We start from the raw sequence: 19157 nt of genomic DNA, 5'->3' as shown, positions 1-19157 counted from the left end.
CTGCACTGATAGATCACTGCAGAAGGTCTCTCGTCTATAGTTGAATAGTGTAATAGTGTGTGTGTCTGTGTGGATGTGTGTGTATGTATCTGTGTGTATGTGTGTGTATGTATCTGTGTGTGTGTATCTGTGTGTGGTGTGTGTCTCTGTGTGTGTCTGTGTGTGTCTCCGTGTGTGTGTCTCTGTGTGTGTGTTTGTGTGTGTGTCTGTGTGTGTCTCTGTGTGTGTGTGTCTGTGTCTCTGTGTGTGTCTCTGTGTGTGTACATGTGTGTGTGTCTCTGTATGGGTGTCTCCGTGTGTGATGTGTGTGTCTCTGTGTGTGTGTCTCTGTGTGTCTCCATGTGTGATGTGTCTCTGTGTGTGTCTGTGTGTGTGTCTCTCTGTGTGTGTCTCCGTGTGTCTCCGTGTGTCTCTGTGTGTGTCTGTGTGTGTGTATGTGGGGAGCGGTAGTGTAGTGGTTAGCGCTACGCCGCGCTACGATTCTCTGAACCGGTCCTGGGCCTCCCCTAGGTCGACTCAGCCTCAAATGAGTACCTGGTGTGGTGGTGTGTGTAGTAAACATCACCACTGGGGGAGACAAAGGCGGTCGGGCGTGGTGCTGGCCACCCACCCCCTCGTGTGCCACAGTGCCGGCCCTTATAGGTGCTGCTACTCGCTTACAGCACTCGCCCCTACAGATTGTTAAGGCTGTACGGGGGGTCTTTGTGTGTGATATCTGTGTGTGTCTTGTGTGTGTGATGTGTGTGTGATGTCTGTGTGTGTCTTGTGTGTGTGTGATGTCTGTGTGTGTGTGATGTCTGTGTGTGTGTGATGTCTCTGTGTGTGTCGTGTGTGTGTGATGTCTGTGTGTGTGTGTGATGTCTGTGTGTGATGTCTGTGTGTGTGTCGTGTGTGTGTGATGTCTTTGTGTGTGTGTGATGTCTGTGTGTGTCTTGTGTGTGTGTTGTGTGTGTGATGTCTGTGTGTGTCTTGTGTGTGTGTGTGATGGCTGTGTGTGTCTTGTGTGTGTGTGTGATGGCTGTGTGTGTGTGATGTCTGTGTGTGTCTTGTGTGCGTCTGTGTGTGTGTGATGTGTGTGTGATGTCTGTGTGTGTCTTGTGTGTGATGGCTGTGTGTATGTGATGTCTGTGTGTGTCTTGTGTGTGTCTGTGTGTGTGATGTCTGTGTGTGATGTCTGTGTGTATGATGTGTGTGATGTCTGTGTGTGTCTTGTGTGATGTGTGTGTGTCTGTGTGTGTCTTGTGTGTGTGATGTCTGTGTGTGTGTCTTGTGTGTTTGTGATGTCTGTGTGTGTGTGATGGCTGTGTGCGTGTGATGGCTGTGTGTGTCTTGTGTGTGTGATGTGTGTGTGATGTCTGTGTGATATCTGTGTGTGTGTGATGTCTGTGTGTGTCTTGTGTGTGTGTGTGATGTCTGTGTGTGTCTTGTGTGTGTGTGTGATGTCTGTGTGTGTGTCTGACAGGTGATCCGCTCTTTTGAAATCGGATGAGGTAATCTCGCAGATCCTCATCGTTTGAGCAGCGTTAAGCCCCTCGCACAGATTTGAATATTCCCCAAGCTTCCTAATCACTGCCAGGCTCAGGCGTTAACATCTCCTAGCCACCGTGATGATGATGATGGTGGAACCCACGACCTCCTGCTGTATACCAGGCGAGGTAGTTAACATCACCTAGCCACCGTGATGATATTGATGGTGGTGGTGGAACCCACGACCTGCTGTATACCAGGCGAGGTAGTCAACATCTAGCCACCGTGATGATGATGATGATGGTGGAACCCACGACCTCCTGCTGTATACCAGGTGAGGTAGTCAACATCTCCTAGCCACCGTGATGATGATGGTGGAACCCACAACCTCCTGCTGTATACCAGGCGAGGTAGTCAACATCTCCTAGCCACCGTGATGATGATGATGGTGGTGGAACACACGACCTCTTGCTGTATACCAGGTGAGGTAGTCAACATCTCGCTCACCCCCAGGCTTGGTTGCAGGATGTCCACGAAGGGTCCCAAGTACTCGTTTGGCCTACTGCTGGATTCTCCTCCCCGGCGCACAAAGACCAGAGCCAAGCTACACAGCACCACCGCCTCCACCTCCTCCGCCTCCTCGTCTTTGCTCAGCTCCACGCCCGCGGCACGCCACTCCAGGATGCAAGGTCGGAGAGAGTGCAGGAGGGCAATCAGCGGCGGAGCCAGGGGGTGGGGGGGGGTGACAGGGTTAGACAATTGTCACCCCCGAAAAAAAATAAAAAATCGAAAAATCTGAAACATTGTGCGTGTAAGTGCACGACACTCGGTCCGGCGGACTTCGTGTAACTGCACCGTCAGAGCGTGTCGCCAAACCGATGGCGTCTGGTTCAACAAGCCTGACTCTCTAATCATCTTCTTTGGTTCTTTCGGTAAAGTCACCACCACGTAGAATGAGAATAAAATAATAAAATAAAACAATAAAATTCTCACGACGTTTCGGCCGCAACGCAGGTGGCCTTCTTCAGGCCACCTGTCGTCCCAACAGGTCTGTCCCTTTAAACCTGAAGAAGGCCACTTGTGCTGTGGCCGAAACGTCGTGAGACTTTTATTGTTTTATTATTTTATTCTCATTCTACGTGGTGACTTTACCGCAAGAACCAAAGAAGATGAATCCTTGCAGTCACGAAAGCTTTAAATCGAAATCTCTAATCATTCTTGAAGTTAACATTTGTTGAATGTCACCCCGGGCTGAAAATTCTGGCTCCGCCCCTGAGGGGGATGACGCCTCTCCGCGGATTATTTTGATGTTGACGGATTACCGTACTTTGGCTCCTCTTGCTCCATATCCTTTGGTTCTTTTGGTGAGGTCACGTGGACTGCTCCTACGTCAGCTCCTACATCGGCGGTCCACCTGCTGTGTTCGTTTCACACCTGGTGACGGTTGCTTGTGTCGCGATCCAAACGTCGTGATCCATTAAAATGTTTTCGTACCTATGTGAGTTTTTGCCGAAATAACTCAACAACATGAATTCCTGTGGTCACGACAGGTTTAAGGAACAGATTGCATCTGGCTGCTCTCCGCTCCCTGCGGAGCGTTAAGGCCCCGACAAGCCCACGGCTTTCCATTCCGGGCACCGTTCTGTGATATTGCGTCGAGCGAATGTGTGGCCCTACGCAGCCTCTCCACCCCCCCCCCCCTTTCGAAAATCAGCTCGCACCCTCCGCTAGGGTCTTGTCAAAGGGGAGCACCGTTAATCCTGCCGAACAGGATTTTTGCAGAAGACCTCGCTGGGGTTGGTGGGCAGGAGACGAGAGGGAGGCGTCGTTCCTCGCCAGCTGTCGAAGTATGCAAGCTCTCTCGCTTCTGTTTTTGGTGAAGCCTCTCTCTTGAACGATGTTGGTCTTCTGGTGCCCGCGTCCACTGGGGACGCCATCGCGCTCCCCACGTGCCACGTTAGAACAGGGCCGAGAGCGTGAGGAGCCTCAAAGAAAACGGATCGCTTTAAGTAAGTCTCCGTCCGCCGCCCCCCCGTTTCTCTTGTTCCCAGAGTCGGGTTGGGCCGACCGGAGCGGCAACGCCGACACCGCCACAACCACCAGCGGCGGCGGCAGGGCCCGCGGCGGCAGCCGTGGCGGCGGTGGTGGCGGTGGCGGCTGCGGTGATGCTCCCACCGTGGTGATGCCAGGCTTCTCCTCCTGGGCCCCGCGGGTGCCCCTCCCCTCTTCCCGGTTCCGTGCGGCGCCAGGCGGCTCGCGGCGGCAACGCCAGCGGCATGCGCCCGGCAGCAGCAGCAGGGCCACCACGTCCACCGGTAGACTCACACAGAGTCCCGTAGACTCACACAGAGACCCGTAGACTCACACAGAAACCCATAGACTCACACAGAGACCTGTAGACTCACACAGAAACCCATAGACTCACACAGAAACCCATAGACTCACACAGAGACCCGTAGACTCACACAGAGACCCATAGACTCACACAGAGACCCATAGACTCACACAGAAACCCATAGACTCACACAGATACCTGTAGACTCACACAGAGACCCATAGACTCACACAGAAACCCATAGACTCACACAGAGACCCACAGACTCACACAGAAACCCATAGACTCACCACCCTTCATAGACTCACACAGAGACCCGTAGACTCGCACAGAGACCCATAGACTCACACAGAGACACATAGACTCACACAGAGACCCGTAAACTCACACAGAAACCCATAGACTCACACAGAGACCCATAGACTCACCACCCTTCATAGACTCACACAGAGACCCATTGACTCACACAGAGACCCGTAGACTCACACAGAGACCCATTGACTCACACAGAGACCCGTAGACTCACACAGAGACCCATAGACTCACACAGAGACCCGTAGACTCACACAGAGACCCATAGACTCACACAGAGACCCGTAGACTCGCACAGAGACCCAAAGACTCACACAGAGACACATAGACTCACACAGAGACCCGTAAACTCGCACAGAAACCCATAGACTCACACAGAGACCCATAGACTCACCACCCTTCATAGACTCACACAGAGACCCATTGACTCACACAGAGACCCGTAGACTCACACAGAGACCCATTGACTCACACAGAGACCCGTAGACTCACACAGAGACCCATAGACTCACACAGAGACCCGTAGACTCACACAGAGACCCATAGACTCACACAGAGACCCGTAGACTCACACAGAGACCCATAGACTCACACAGAGACCCATAGACTGACACAAAAACCCATAGACTCAGACAGAGACCCGTAGACTCACACACAGAGACCCATAGACTCACACAGAGACCCATAGACTCATCACAGAGACCCATAGACTCACACAGAGACCCATAGACTCACCACCCTTCATAGACTCACACAGAGACCCGTAGACTCGCACAGAGACCCATAGACTCACACAGAGACCCATTGACTCACACAGAGACCCGTAGACTCACACAGAGACCCATAGACTCACACAGAGACCCGTAGACTCGCACAGAGACCCGTAGACTCACACAGAGACCCGTAGACTCACACAGAGACCCATAGACTCACACAGAGACCCATAGACTCACACAGAGACCCGTAGACTCACACAGAGACCCGTAGACTCACACAGAGACCCGTAGACTCACACAGAGACCCGTAGACTCACACAGAGACCCATAAACTCACACAGAGACCCGTAGACTCACACAGAGACCCATAGACTCACACAGAGACCCGTAGCATCACACAGAGACCCATAGACTCACACAGAGACCCATAGACTGACACAAAAACCCATAGACTCACACAGAGACCCGTAGACTCACACACAGAGACTCGTAGACTCACACAGAGACCCGTAGACTCACACAGAGACCCGTAGACTCACCACCGTTCATCGACTCACGACAGGAGGCAGCACCCCGTCTCTCTTGTGGCCCCGCAGCGACCTCGTTCTCCACGACTGACGACGCCGGCGACGACGACGAGGAGGAGGAGGTGGAGGCGAGGTCGGTGGTGGTGGCGTTGGCAGAGGGCCGAGGTATCGCTCGGGGCGAGGTTGGCCTGGCCAGCACCGACCTGCGCTGCCCCGAGCTGGTCCTGTGTCAGTTCCCCGACAGCCAGCCCTACGTCAAGGTCAGCCTCCTTCTCTCTCCGTGCACGAACATAAAGGGCCCCCCCCCCCGTGCAGTGCATGTTATGAAGCGGGCCCTGAATTAAAAACTAAAACACGCACATTCTTCACCTGCGCGGTATAGCGATTGTCATTTTTGTCACTTGCCGTACGGCCGGATAATGCGACGCATCTCTAACCTAAGTTTGCTTGTGGCGGTGGTTGTTTTGATTTAAAGCTTTCGTGACTGCAGTAATTAATATTCTTAGCTCTTTCGGTAAAGTCGCGTTGAAGGGAAACATTAAAATAATAAAATATATATAAAACAATAAAAATTCTCACGACGTTTCGACCATAACACAAACAGTCGTCATCAGGTGTGTGGGTTTGCATTTATGTATTTATTTTTAAACGGTGCATTTATTTATTTATAAAACGTTAGCACCATGGGCAGCGATTTGACAGTTTATTTAGAAGGACTAGTCCATCTATGTTCTGAAAAGAGGAGGGGGGAGACGAAAAATTAATGTATGCTGTCTGAATGCCACCGTAAGCGTGAACAATCAATTAAGACCTGAAATGGTTTATCAAATCCTTCCAATGATTGCTAAGTCAGAATCCATCTTCTCGGTTTAAATTGTCTCTGTGCTTATTATTTTATTATTTCCCTTTAACGTGACTTTACCGAAAGAGCTAAGAATATGAACCACTGCAGTCACGGAAGCTTTAAGTCAAAATTTGATGCTTTTCTTGTTCGTGTTTTTGTTGGTTTGTTGGTTTGTTGCGGTTGCACTCCGATTCAAGAGCCGGATGGCTCACAGGGCTATACCCAAAATAAACTGAAAACTGAAACTGAACCTTCAACACACTCGGCCGTTCGTAAAAGCTGAAGGGCGGTTTCGTACTCTGGTAAGAGAGCGGAATCACCGAACCGGAATTGATCGCTTGAAAGCGTTTAGCGCGGGGCCCTTGAAAGTGCGGGGCCCCGTAGCCACGTAAGTAGCTACGTGCCAATGTGTGCGTGTCGTTATTCTGACGGTATGCAGTATATATACATTGACAGGTTAGGTTAGTCTTAAACTATTAAACACTAGTTTTTTTTTTATTTTACCTTACCTCATGCACCTAGCTTGGCACAGCAGTCAACCCACTGCACCTGTGTCTGTCCCGTGACCTCCTCCTGGTGCACCTAGCCTGGCACAGCAGTCAACCCACTGCACCTGGGTCTGTCCCGTGACCTCCTCCTGGTGCACCTAGCCTGGCACAGCAGTCAACTCACTGCACCTGGGTCTGTCCCGTGACCTCCTCCTGGTGCACCTAGCCTGGCACAGGAGTCAATGCACTGCACCTGGGTCTGTCCCGTGACCTCCTCCTGGTGCACCTAGCCTGGCACAGGAGTCAACGCACTGCACCTGGGTCTGTCCCGTGACCTCCTCCTGGTGCACCTAGCCTGGCACAGCAGTCAACCCACTGCACCTGGGTCTGTCCCGTGACCTCCTCCTGGTGCACCTAGCCTGGCACAGGAGTCAACGCACTGCACCTGGTTCTGTCCCGTGAGCTCCTCCTGGTGCACCTAGCCTGGCACAGCAGTCAACCCACTGCACCTGGGTCTGTCCCGTGACCTCCTCCTGGTGCACCTAGCCTGGCACAGCAGTCAACCCACTGCACCTGGGTCTGTCCCGTGACCTCCTGCTGGTGCACCTAGCCTGGCACAGGAGTCAACGCACTGCACCTGGATCTGTCCCGTGACCTCCTCCTGGTGCACCTAGCCTGGCACAGGAGTCAATGCACTGCACCTGGGTCTGTCCCGTGACCTCCTCCTGGTGCACCTAGCCTGGCACAGCAGTCAACCCACTGCACCTGGGTCTGTCCCGTGACCTCCACCTGGTGCACCTAGCCTGGCACAGGAGTCAACGCACTGCACCTGGGTCTGTCCCGTGACCTCCTCCTGGTGCACCTAGCCTGGCACAGCAGTCAACCCACTGCACCTGGGTCTGTCCCGTGACCTCCTCCTGGTGCACCTAGCCTGGCACAGCAGTCAACCCACTGCACCTGGGCCTGTCCCGTGACCTCCTCCTGGTGCACCTAGCCTGGCACAGCAGTCAACCCACTGCACCTGGGTCTGTCCCGTGACCTCCTCCTGCTGCACCTCAGCCTGTTGTTCTCGTTGCTGGCGCTGCTGCTGCTGCTGCTTGTTCAGGCGATCACCAAGCTGCAGGTGCTACGCCCACTGGAGGTGGTGATGCCCCACACGGCCTGCAACCCAAACGCCAGCAAAATGTTCACCCTGCTGAGGGACTACTTCCCTGTGAGCACGCACGGACGGCATCGCCACTACTCACCACGCGGAGACTCCTAGACTCATCACACAGAGACTCCTAGACTCATCACACAGAGAGCCATAGACTCATCACACAGAGACCCATAGACTCATCACACAGAGAGCCATAGACTCATCACACAGAGAGCCATAGACTCATCACACAGAGACCCATAGACTCATCACACAGAGACCCATAGACTCATCACACAGAGACCCATAGACTCATCACACAGAGACCTATAGACTCAGCACACGGAGACTCCTAGACTCATCACGCAGAGACCCATAGACTCATCACATACAGACCCATAGACTCATCACACAGAGACCCATAGACTCATCACACAGAGAGCCATAGACTCACCACACAGAGACCCATAGACTCACCACACAGAGACCCATAGACTCATCACGCAGAGACCCATAGACTCATCACACAGAGACCTATAGACTCATCACACAGAGACCCATAGACTCATCACACAGAGAGCCATAGACTCATCACACAGAGACTCCTAGACTCACCACACAGAGACCCATAGACTCACCACACAGAGATCCATAGACTCACCACATAGAGTCCCATAGACTCACCAAACAGAGTCCCATAGACTTACCACACAGAGACCCATAGACTCACCACGCAGAGACCCATAGACTCATCACATACAGACCCATAGACTCACCACACAGAGACCCACAGACACATCACACAGAGACCCATAGACTCACCACGCAGAGACCCATAAACTCATCACATACAGACCCATAGACTCACCACACAGAGACCCACAGACTCACCACACAGAGACCTATAGACTCATCACGCAGAGACCCATAGACTCATCACGCAGAGACCCATAGACTCATCACACAGAGACCCATAGACTCATCACACAGAGACCCAGAGACTCATCACATAGAGACCCATAGACTCATCACACAGAGACCCACAGACTCACCACACAGAGACCCATAGACTCACCACACAGAGACCCACAGACTCACCAGAGACCCACAGACGCACCACAGTGGGTGCTGCCACCTCGTGGTGAGTGCGTGTGCAGGAGGCCCACGTGACCACGGTGCTGAGGAAATACTTCAACGATGAGCGGGGCACGGACGCCGTGCGGAGGCTCTGCGTGCCCCACATGGCCACCGTGCTCATGGACGTGCAGGGGAAGTGAGTGGGTGAGTGTGTGGGTGTGTGTGGGTGAGTGGGTGAGTGGGTGGGTGAGTGGGTGAGTGAGTGTGTGGGTCTATGGGTGAGTGGGTGAGTGAGTGGGTGTGTGGGTGTGTGTGGGTGTGTGTGTGAGTGGGTGTGTGGGTGTGTAGGTGAGTGAGTGGGTGAGTGTGTGGGTCTGTGAGTGGCTGAGTCGGTGTGTGGGTGAGTGTGTGGATGAGTGTGTGGGTATGTGGGTGAGTTTGTGGGTGAGTGTGTGGGTGAGTGTGTGGGTGAGTGTGTGGGTCTATGGGTGAGTGTGTGGGTGAGTGGGTGAGGAGCTCACCGGTGAGCTCCTCCGGCAGGCAAGGCTGCGTTGGCTGGGCCATGTAGCTCGCATGCCCAGCCACCGCATGCCCAAACAGCTTTTGTTCGGCCGCATCGAGGGGGCTAAACGGGCACGGTACGGGCTAGAGAAGAGATGGAGTGGTTAGGATTAGGGTTACCCACTCACTCACCCACCCACCCATCCACTCACCCATCCACTCATCCACCCACTCACCCATCCACTCACCCACCCCCCTCTCACCCTCCCACTCACCCTCCCCCCTGCCCACCACCCCCAGATACTACTGCCTGGCTTCGCTGGCGGCACTGCTGCAGTATGTGGAGTTCATCCAGGGCGTGGTGCTCACCCCGGCCTCCGTCCGCGTCTCCTTCTGCGGCAGTGAGCGCACTGCCATGATCGACGGCACCACGGCCGCCAACCTGGAGCTGCTGCGCAACTCCCACGACCCCCGGTAGACGATGCCTCCTCCTCCTCCCTCGCTAGCGGGGATAGCCGCTCCCCCTTCTGTGTGTTGGTGTGTGTGTGTTGGTGTGTGTGTTGGTGTGTGTGGTGTGTGTGTGTGGGTGTTGGTGTGGTGTGTGTGGGTGTGTGGGTGTGTGTGGTGTGTGTGGTTGTGTGTGGAGCCAGGAGATTGAATATCTACCCTCGGGGCTCCTCCAGAAACAACGAAAAACCACTACGGGTGGCCACGTGGAATGTTCGAACGCTCACTGCGGAGGAGAGGCTGCCACTCCTCTGTCGGGAGCTGGACCGGTACCGCCTGGATCTATGTGGCATTCAGGAGGTCCGGTGGACTGGCTCTGGCTCCTGCCACCATGACGGGTGGACAGTCCTCTACTCGGGGCAGCAGACTGCCAAACAACAGGGAGTGGTTCTTCTTTTGAACAAAAGAATGAAGGGGGCGTGGGAGCGTGGCGGTGAGGTGTGGGAAGCTGTAAGCCCCAGGCTACTTTGGGCTCGCCTTCCCATCAACCCGAGGAGAGGAATGGTGGTCGTGGTTACTTATGCACCCACCGAAGATGAACATCCGTGGAGGGATGCAGGCAAAGCCGATGAGTGAGATGCCTTCTATGACCTCCTGTCACAGGTACTGGCTAAAGTGGCCCCTCGGGATAGAGTGGCCCCTCGGATAGGTCATGTAACCCGCATGCCCCGCCACCGCATGCCGAAACAGCTTTTGTTCGGCCGGATTGAGGGGGCTAAGCGGGTGCGGCACGGGCTAGAGAAGAGATGGAGTGATGTGGTACAGGAGGACGTGGAGCTGAGTGGACTTGCCGATGACTGGTACCAGCGGTGTCAAGATCGGCCTCTGTGGTGGAGGCTCGTGAAGGACGCTACTGGGCAGTTGGAGGCAGTCGCCCTCCAACAACAATGGAGGGCAGAGGAGCGACGCTCACAACAACGAGCGGAGCGCCGGGTGGCTAAAGCACAGCAGGTTGCCACAGTAGGGGGCACAGGTGGTGCATCAGCCAGTCATCTCAGTCAGTCGACCCGTGGCACCTGGGTCTGCCCCGTGACCTCCTGCCAGCGGGCGTTCGACACTTCACGTGGCCTCAGGGTGCACATAGCCTGGCACAAACGTCGTGGTGATGTCACCGCCACTTAGTGGCGAATGGTGGTTGTTGTTGTTGGTTTGTGGTTTGTGTTGGTGTGTGTGTGTTGGTGTGTGTGTTGGTGTGTGTTGGTGTGTGTGGGGGTGTGTGTGGGTGCGAGTGTGGTAGTGTGTGTGTGTGTGTTGGTGTGTGTGCGTGTATGTGTGGGTGCGAGTGTGGTATGAGTGTGTGTGGGTGTGTGTTGGTGTGTGTTTGTGTGACCCTCCTCCACCCGTGTGTGTGCGTGTGTGCGTGCGAGCGTGCACCCAGGAGCTCCCACTCGCTATTCGGGGTGCTCAACTACACGAGGACGCGTGGAGGAGCGCGCCGGCTCAGAGCCAACATCCACGAGCCGCTGGTGGATGAAGAGATGCTCAGAAGCCGTCTCGACTGTGTGGATGAGCTGATGCAGGAAGACAACTTCTATAGAGTGCAGGCCGGTGGGTGGGTGGGTTGGTGGCTGAGTGGGTGGGTGGGTGAGTGGGTGAGTGAGTGGGTGGGTGGGTGGGTGAGTGGGTGAGTGAGTGGTTGGGTGGGTGGGTGAGTGGGTATGTGGGTGATGGGGCAGTTGTGGAGAGAGTGGAGAGTTTCCCATACCTGGGCAATGTGCTCATGACCGGCTCTGGTTTAACAGCAGAGGTCTCACTCCGAATCAGTCGAGCGGCATTATCTTTTAATCGGTTGCGTAACGCTGTGTGGAAGTTACTTGGTCTGTCGCTCCGCACTAAGCTTCAGGTCTTCTCGGCCACGGTCATTCACTCCCTTCTCTACGCTTCCGAAACGTGGACCCCCCTAATGGAACATCTTCACCGGTTAGAAATATTTAGGCTGGCCTGCCTACGATCAATCCTGGGTTTAACCAGGCTGGATTGTGTAAGGAGCTCACAAATCCTCGAAAAATTTGGACAAAGTCCCATCGGTGAGCTCCTCCGGCAGGCAAGACTGCATTGGCTGGGCCATGTAGCCCGCATACCCAATCACCACATGCCCAAATAGATTTTGTTCGGCCGGATTGAGGGGGCTAAACGGGCGCGGCATGGGCTAGAGAAGAGATGGAGTGATGTGGTACAGGAGGACGTGGAGCTGAGTGGACTTGCCGATGACTGGTACCAGCGGTGTCAAGATCGGCCTCTGTGGAGGAGGCTCGTGAAGGACGCTACTGGGCAGTTGGAGGCAGTCGCCCTCCAACAACGACGGAGGGCGGAGGAGCGACGCTCACAACAACGAGCGGAGCGCCGGGTGGCTAAAGCACAGCAAGTTGGCACAGTAGGGGGCACAGGTGGTGCATCAGCCAGTCATCTCAGTCATCTTAGTCAGTTGACCCGTGGCACCTGGGTCTGCCCCGTGACCACCTGCCGGTGGGCGTTCGACACTTCATGTGGCCTCAAGGTGCACATGGCCTGGCACAAGCGTCGTGGTGATGTCACCGCCACTTAGTGGCGAATGGCGGTTGTTGTTGTTGTGTATGTCTGTGTGTGTGTGTCTGTGTGTATATGTGTGATGTCTGTGTGTATGTGTGTGCAGCTATCAGTCAGTTTCTGAATGTAGACCACCTGCTCTCAATGCTGTTTCTAATCCCTAAGACAGAGACGGTGAGATGATCACTTTAATCATCATCAGCATCACCTCGCTCAGCATCACACAGTACCCCTTCATCACGTTAAACAGGGGTGGGGAACGTCCGGTCTCTGGCCCTGCCAAGGCAACCGCAGGCAGGACTCAAAATTCAATAAATCTAGGTAGAGAAAACCTGGAAGAGCAGTTGCGAGTAGCAACAACATCGTCAATACCGGCTAACATCACCAAACGCCTCGCCAAAGAGAAGCAGTTCCAGCCCATCGCATTAGGGGCGAGTTAATTAAACGTTTGACCAGATATAACGGGCTAATTTTTAAGTTGATCAATTTTGTATGGCCCGCGAATGATGTTTTAAATATCCAAATGGCCCTTGATAGAAAAAAGGTTCCCCACCCGTGATGTAGAGAGAGAGGCTATTTAGTGATCTATTTATTTGTCTATATTTATCTCTACATGTATCTATCTATATTCGGTAAAGTCACGTAGAAGGGAAATAATATAAATATAAAAGAATACAATTATCTTGCTGTGGTTTTCACACCTTGATGATGATTGCTCGTGTTGCAGTCGAAACTTCGTGATAATTTTATTGTTTTATATTTTTATTATTTTATAGTTTCCATTTCTACGTGGTGACTTTACCGAAAGAACCAAGAATATTAATCCCTGCAGTCACGAAAGCTTTAAATCAAAATGTATCTATCTATGTATCTGTCTATCCATCCACCCTGTTCCAGTTGAGAACTGCTGAGTCTAAGATCAACTACGCCATCCACCTCAAGCATGTCCTGGAGTTGGTGTCTCCACTGCAGGTTACATCGCCTGCCCAAGATCACTGTCATCACTAATTATTGTTCATCGCTATGATCACTAGTTATCATTAATCACTGTCATCACTAATTATTGTTAATCACTATCATCACTAATTATTGTTGATCACTGTCATCACTAATTATTGTTAATCACTATCATCACTAATTATTGTTAATCACTATCATCACTAATTATTATTGATCACTGTCATCACTAATTATTGTTAATCACTATCATCACTAATTATTGTTAATCACTATCATCACTAATTATTGTTAATCACTATCATCACTAATTATTGTTGATCACTATCGTCACTAATTATTATTAATCACTATCATCCCTAATTATTATTGATCACTGTCATCACTAATTATTGTTAATCACTATCATCACTAATTATTATTAATCACTATCATCACTAATTATTATTAATCACTATCATCACTAATTATTGTTAATCACTATCATCACTAATTATTATTAATCACTATCATCACTAAATATTGTTAATCACTGTCATCACTAATTATTGTTAATCACTATCATCACTAATTATTGTTGATCACTATCATCACTAATTATTATTAATCACTATCATCACTAATTATTGTTAATCACTGTCATCACTAATTATTGTTAATCACTATCATCACTAATTATTATTAATCACTATCATCACTAATTATTGTTAATCACTATCATCACTAATTATTGTTAATCACTATCATCACTAATTATTGTTGATCACTATCATCACTAATTATTATTAATCACTATCATCACTAATTATTGTTAATCACTGTCATCACTAATTATTGTTAATCACTATCATCACTAATTATTATTAATCACTATCATCACTAATTATTGTTAATCACTATCATCACTAAATATTGTTAATCACTATCATCACTAATTATTGTTAATCACTGTCATCACTAATTATTGTTGATCAGTATCATCACTAATTATTGTTACTCACTATCATCACTAATTATCGTTAATCACTATCATCACTAATTATTATTAATCACTATCATCACTGATTATTGTTGATCAGTATCGTCACTAATTATTGTTAATAACTGTCATCACTAATTATCGTTAATCACTATCATCACTAATTATTATTAATCACTATCATCACTAATAATTGTTAATCACTATCATCACTAATTATTGTTAATCACTGTCATCACTAATTATTATTGATCACCATCATTATCATTAAGCTGCCACTGGGGGTGCCCCTAGACCACAGCAGACTCACACACAGAGACAGCTGCCACTGGGGGTACCCCTAGACCACAGCAGACTCACACACAGAGACAGCTGCCACTGGGGGTGCCCCTAGACCACAGCAGACTCACACACAGAGACAGCTGCCACTGGGGGTGCCCCTAGGCTACAGCAGACTCACACACAGAGACAGCTGCCACTGGGGGTGCCTCCACAACACCCACAGATAGGGTGAGTGGCAGGTGAGGTGAGTGGTGAGGTGAGGGGTTGGTGAGGGGTGGGTGAGTGTTGAGTGAAGGGTGAGGTGAGTTGAGTGGTGAGGTGGTGAGGTGGTGAGTGGTGAGTGACAGGTGCAGGTGTCACCCTCACCTATCTCTCCCCTGCTGTGTTCCCAGCGAGCGCTCAGCCCCTGCAAGACTCCACTGCTGACAGCCTACCAGAGCTCCCTGTTGGACTGCAGGTGACGAGGAGACCAGGCTGGTGGTGGTGGTGGTGGGGGTGGTGGTGGGGGTGGTGGTGGTGATGGTGGTGACGGTGGTGGGGGTGATGGTGGTGGAGGTGGTGGGGGTGATGGTGGTGGTGATGGTGGTGACGGTGGTGGGGGTGATGGTGGTGACGGTGGTGGGGGTGATGGTGGTGGTGGGGGTGTGGGTGGTGGTGGTGGTGGTGATGTTGGTGGAGGAGGAGGTGGTGGTGTGGGTGGGGGTGGTAGAGGAGGTGGTGGTGATGGTGGGGGTGGTGACGGTGGTGGTGGTGGTGGGGGTGGAGGTGTGGGTGGTGGTGGGGGTGATGGTGGTGACGGTGGTGGGGGTGATTATGGTGGTGGTAGTGGGGGTGGTGGTGTGGGTGTGTGGTGGGGGTGGTGGTGATGGTGGTGACGGTGGTGACGGTGGTGAGGGTGATGGTGGTGATGGTGGGGGTTGTGACAGTGGCAAAAACAACCCCCTACCTCCTCGTTGGTGCCGGATGGCAACGCTGTGGTGGGCAGTGCCATGGGGGGAGGGCCTATTTAGATTTTTGGCTTTTCCCTTCATGACGTTTGTAGCCACCACAGCGGCCAATTGGGGGCTCTGGGTGGGTGCGAGGGGCTGGTAACCCATCCACGTTCAATTAATTATCACCAAACCATGAATGAAAAATGTAATTAATAAGCTTGTGCCGGAGGCCCCGGGGGGATAGGCATCTATGACGTCTCCTGGCCAAACACTATTTGGCGGAGCCAGGAGACTGAATCCTTCCCATCGGGGCTCCTCCTTTAACAACAAAAACCCACTACGGATGACCTCGTAGAATGTTCGAATGCTCACTGCGGAGGAGAGGTTGCCACTTCTCTGTCGGGAGCTGGACCGGTACCGCCTGGATCTCTGTGGTAATCAGGAGGTCCGGTGGACCGGCTCTGGCTCCTGCCACCGTGAGGGGTGGACAGTCCTCTACTCGGGGCAGCAGACTGCCAAACAACAGGGAGTGGCTCTTCTAAACAAAAGAATGAAGGGGGTGTGGGAACGTGGCGGTTGAGGTGTGGGAAGCTGTAGGCCCCAGGCTACTTTGGGCTCGCCTTCCCATCAACTGCAGGTGAGGAGTGGTGGTCGTGGTTACTCATGCCCCCACCGAATATGAACATCCGTGGAGGGATGCAGGCAAGGCTGATGAGTCAGATGCCTCCTATAACCTCCTGTCACAGGTGCTAGCTAAAGTGGACCCTCGGGATAGAGTCATCTTGTTGGGTGACTTCAATGCCCTAGTTGGTCATGATGCTGGCACCTGGTCTGGAGTGATTGAAAGGCATGAGCCAGATCAGCTCAATAACAACGGCAGGAGGCTGCTAGATTTTTGTGCAGCCCATGGGCTTATAATTACCAACACGCTGTTCCGGCATCGGCGCATCCACACAACATCATGGATGCATGCCAGGTCTAAGCAAGGCCATCTACTGGATGTCATAGTGACGGAACAGCGGATGCGGGCCCATGTCCTTGACACCAGGACCTACCGTTGTACTGATCTGCCCACTGACCATCGACTAGTCATCTGTAAGATGCGCCTGCCATTCTTCCACTCCGGTAGTGGGTGTACACCCAGGACCCGATTCAAACCCATAGTGGCCTGGTCTCAGTGCGGCTGGGGTTGGCATCGTCCCCCACTCCTCCTGATGTCGAGGGACAATGGGCGAGATTTAGGACTGTGGCTCATGCAGCTGCAATGGCTGCTTTGGGTAAACGGTCCAGACCTCCCCAGAGACCTTGGCTGACAGAGGAGGTGTTCAGGCTGACTGAGAAAAAGCGACAGGCCCACTCTCATAGCCTACAGCATCCCACGTCGGAGAATGAGGAGGCTTACCGCAACCTTCGCTCGGAGGTTTGGAGAGCCGTGAGGCGCTGCAAGGATGGGTGGTGGTCGCGGGTTGCTGAGGAGATGGAGTCTGCCTCAATGGCCCGCGATCACAAATCGCTCTTTAACTCCATAAAAAAAATATAACCTGCAGCGCCACACCTATTACCATCATTAGTGGAAAGAAAGGTGATCCAATCTCCGACCCCGAGGAACAGGTTTGCATATTTGCTGAGCATTTCTGTGAGGTCCTGGGGGAGGGAAAATCCCTCAACCTGGAAAACATAGTGGGCCAAAGTGGGGATGACACTACTGAGGCTGCGGTGCCTCACATATTGGAAGAAGTCACCCCCTGTGAGTGGCTGGCTCAGGTGCCATCTGTTGAGGAAGTACTGTCCTCTGGCTCCCACATTATTAAACATCTATTTTGACCACGTAGTTCGTGAAGCCTTCAGTAGCTGTACCGGAGGAATTCCCATCTGGTACAGATAGAATTGGAGGCTGATCGATGCCCGGGTGCAGTCAAGGGATGGCTCCCGATTGTTCAACCATGTAATGTATGCCGATGATCTGGGAATTGCTGCTCACTCAGAGGAGGAGTTGGAGGCGCTGCTGCTGAACCTGGAGCTTGCCACTAAGAGGTGGAGCCTTACCCACTGAAACTAAGCACTTTCCTGGGTATTGTGTGCCATCGGACACTCCACCCCCACAACTTCCAATTGGTGATGGGATAGTTGTGGGGAGAGTGGAGAGTTTCCCATACCTGGGCAGTGTGCTCATGACCGGCTCCGGTTTAACAGCACTCGGAATCGGTCAAGCGGCATTATCTTTTCATCGGTTGCGTAACGCTGTGTGGGAGCTACCTGGTCTGTCGCTCCACACTAAGCTTCAGGTCTTCTTGGCCACAGTCATTCCCTCCCTTCTCTATGCTTGTGCAACGTGGACCCCCCTAATGGAACATCTTTGCTGGTTAGAAACATTTAGGCTGGCCTGTCTACGATCCATCCTGGGTTTAACCAGGCTGGATTGTGTGAGGAGCTCACAAATCCTTGAAAGATCTGGACAAAGTCCCATCAGTGAGCTCCTCCGGCAGGAAACACTGCGTTGGCTGGGTCATGCAGCCCGCATGCCTAGCCATCACATGCCGAAACAGCTTTTGTTCAGCCGGATCGAGGGGGCTAGAGAAGATGGAGTGACGTGGTACAGGAGGACGTGGAGCTGAGTGGACTTGCCGATGACTGGTACCAGCGGTGTCAAGATCGGCCTCTGTGGAGGAGGCTCGTGAAGGACGCTACTGGGCAGTTGGAGGCAGTCGCCCTGCAACAACAACAGAGGGCGGAGGAGCGACACTCACAACAACGCGCGTAGCGCCGGGTGGCTAAAGCACAGCAGGTTGGCACAGTAGGGGGCACAGGTGGTGCATCAGCCAGTCATCTCAGTCATCTCAGTCAGTCCCCCCCTGGCACCCGGGTCTGCCCCGTGACCTTCGTGCCAGCGGGCGTTCGACACTTCACGTGGCCTCGAAGTGCACATGGCCTGGCACAAGCGTCGTGGTGACGTCACCGCCACTTAGTGGCGAACGGCGGTTGTCGTCGTCGTTGTTGTTGTCGGCGACGGTGGCGGCGTCGATGGCGGCGGCGACACCACAACCCCCACCGCGTCTCCTACCCCGCTGTCCCCGTGCCAGGTTCCCTGCGATCCTGGGCAAGCTGCGCACGGTGCTGACCGACGATTTGCCCTTCCGCAAGGGCAACCTCCTCTCGGCCAGGACACGGCGCTGCCACGTCGTGCGCCCCGGCCTCAACGGCTTCCTGGACCTCGCTCGGCGCATCCTCTCCGAGGCCGTCGGAGACATCGAAGGCACGGCACCGCTCACCCACCCGTAGCCCTCCCCGGCCGTCTTTGTATCTCTCTTCCTCTCTCTCTCTCTACCGCCTGCTGCTGTACGTTTGGAGTTTGCGTGTCTCTCTCATCATCGTCATCATCACGGTGGCTGCGAGATGTCAAGTACCTCGCCTGGTACGCAGGAGGTCGTGGGTTCCACCATCATCTCCCCCCCCCTCTCCTCCTTTCTCCCCCACTCTTCCCCCTCTCTCCCCTGCCCATTCTCTCTCTCCCAGAGATCATCAAACAGCTCTCCGTGATTCACAACCTGCCCATTCTCTCTCTCCCAGAG

The 19157-nt window shown here is 52.8% G+C and overlaps 1 protein-coding gene and 2 long non-coding RNA genes across 3 annotated transcripts in view; all 3 read left to right on the top strand.

The window, feature by feature from the left end:
* LOC142920117 (uncharacterized) overlaps positions 1 to 19157 on the top strand; it is a 470991-nt gene that overhangs the window by 16433 nt on the left and 435401 nt on the right. The gene's annotated exons all lie outside the window — the stretch shown is intronic.
* On the top strand, positions 12 to 9883 carry LOC142920125 (uncharacterized). The gene is made up of 7 exons (XM_076062585.1): positions 12 to 1490; positions 1993 to 2156; positions 3519 to 3802; positions 5324 to 5617; positions 7795 to 7902; positions 8985 to 9100; positions 9706 to 9883. Exons 1-7 carry the CDS (start codon positions 1486 to 1488, stop codon positions 9881 to 9883), a joined length of 1149 nt encoding a protein of 382 aa, XP_075918700.1. The 5' UTR covers positions 12 to 1485.
* LOC142920106 (uncharacterized) lies at positions 11285 to 18835 on the top strand. Its single transcript, XR_012938672.1, has 4 exons — positions 11285 to 11460; positions 13336 to 13410; positions 15049 to 15113; positions 18669 to 18835. It is a non-coding gene; the product is annotated as an uncharacterized LOC142920106 (long non-coding RNA).

The sequence above is a fragment of the Petromyzon marinus genome, unplaced genomic scaffold, assembly GCF_048934315.1.
Source record: "Petromyzon marinus isolate PM22_M1 ecotype Great Lakes invasive population unplaced genomic scaffold, UKy_Petmar_22M1.pri1.0 PM_G_Scaffold_67, whole genome shotgun sequence".
Lineage (NCBI taxonomy): Eukaryota > Metazoa > Chordata > Hyperoartia > Petromyzontiformes > Petromyzontidae > Petromyzon > Petromyzon marinus.
The sequence above is the reverse complement of the archived record's forward strand: the minus strand, read 5'-3'. Positions and strand labels throughout refer to the sequence as shown.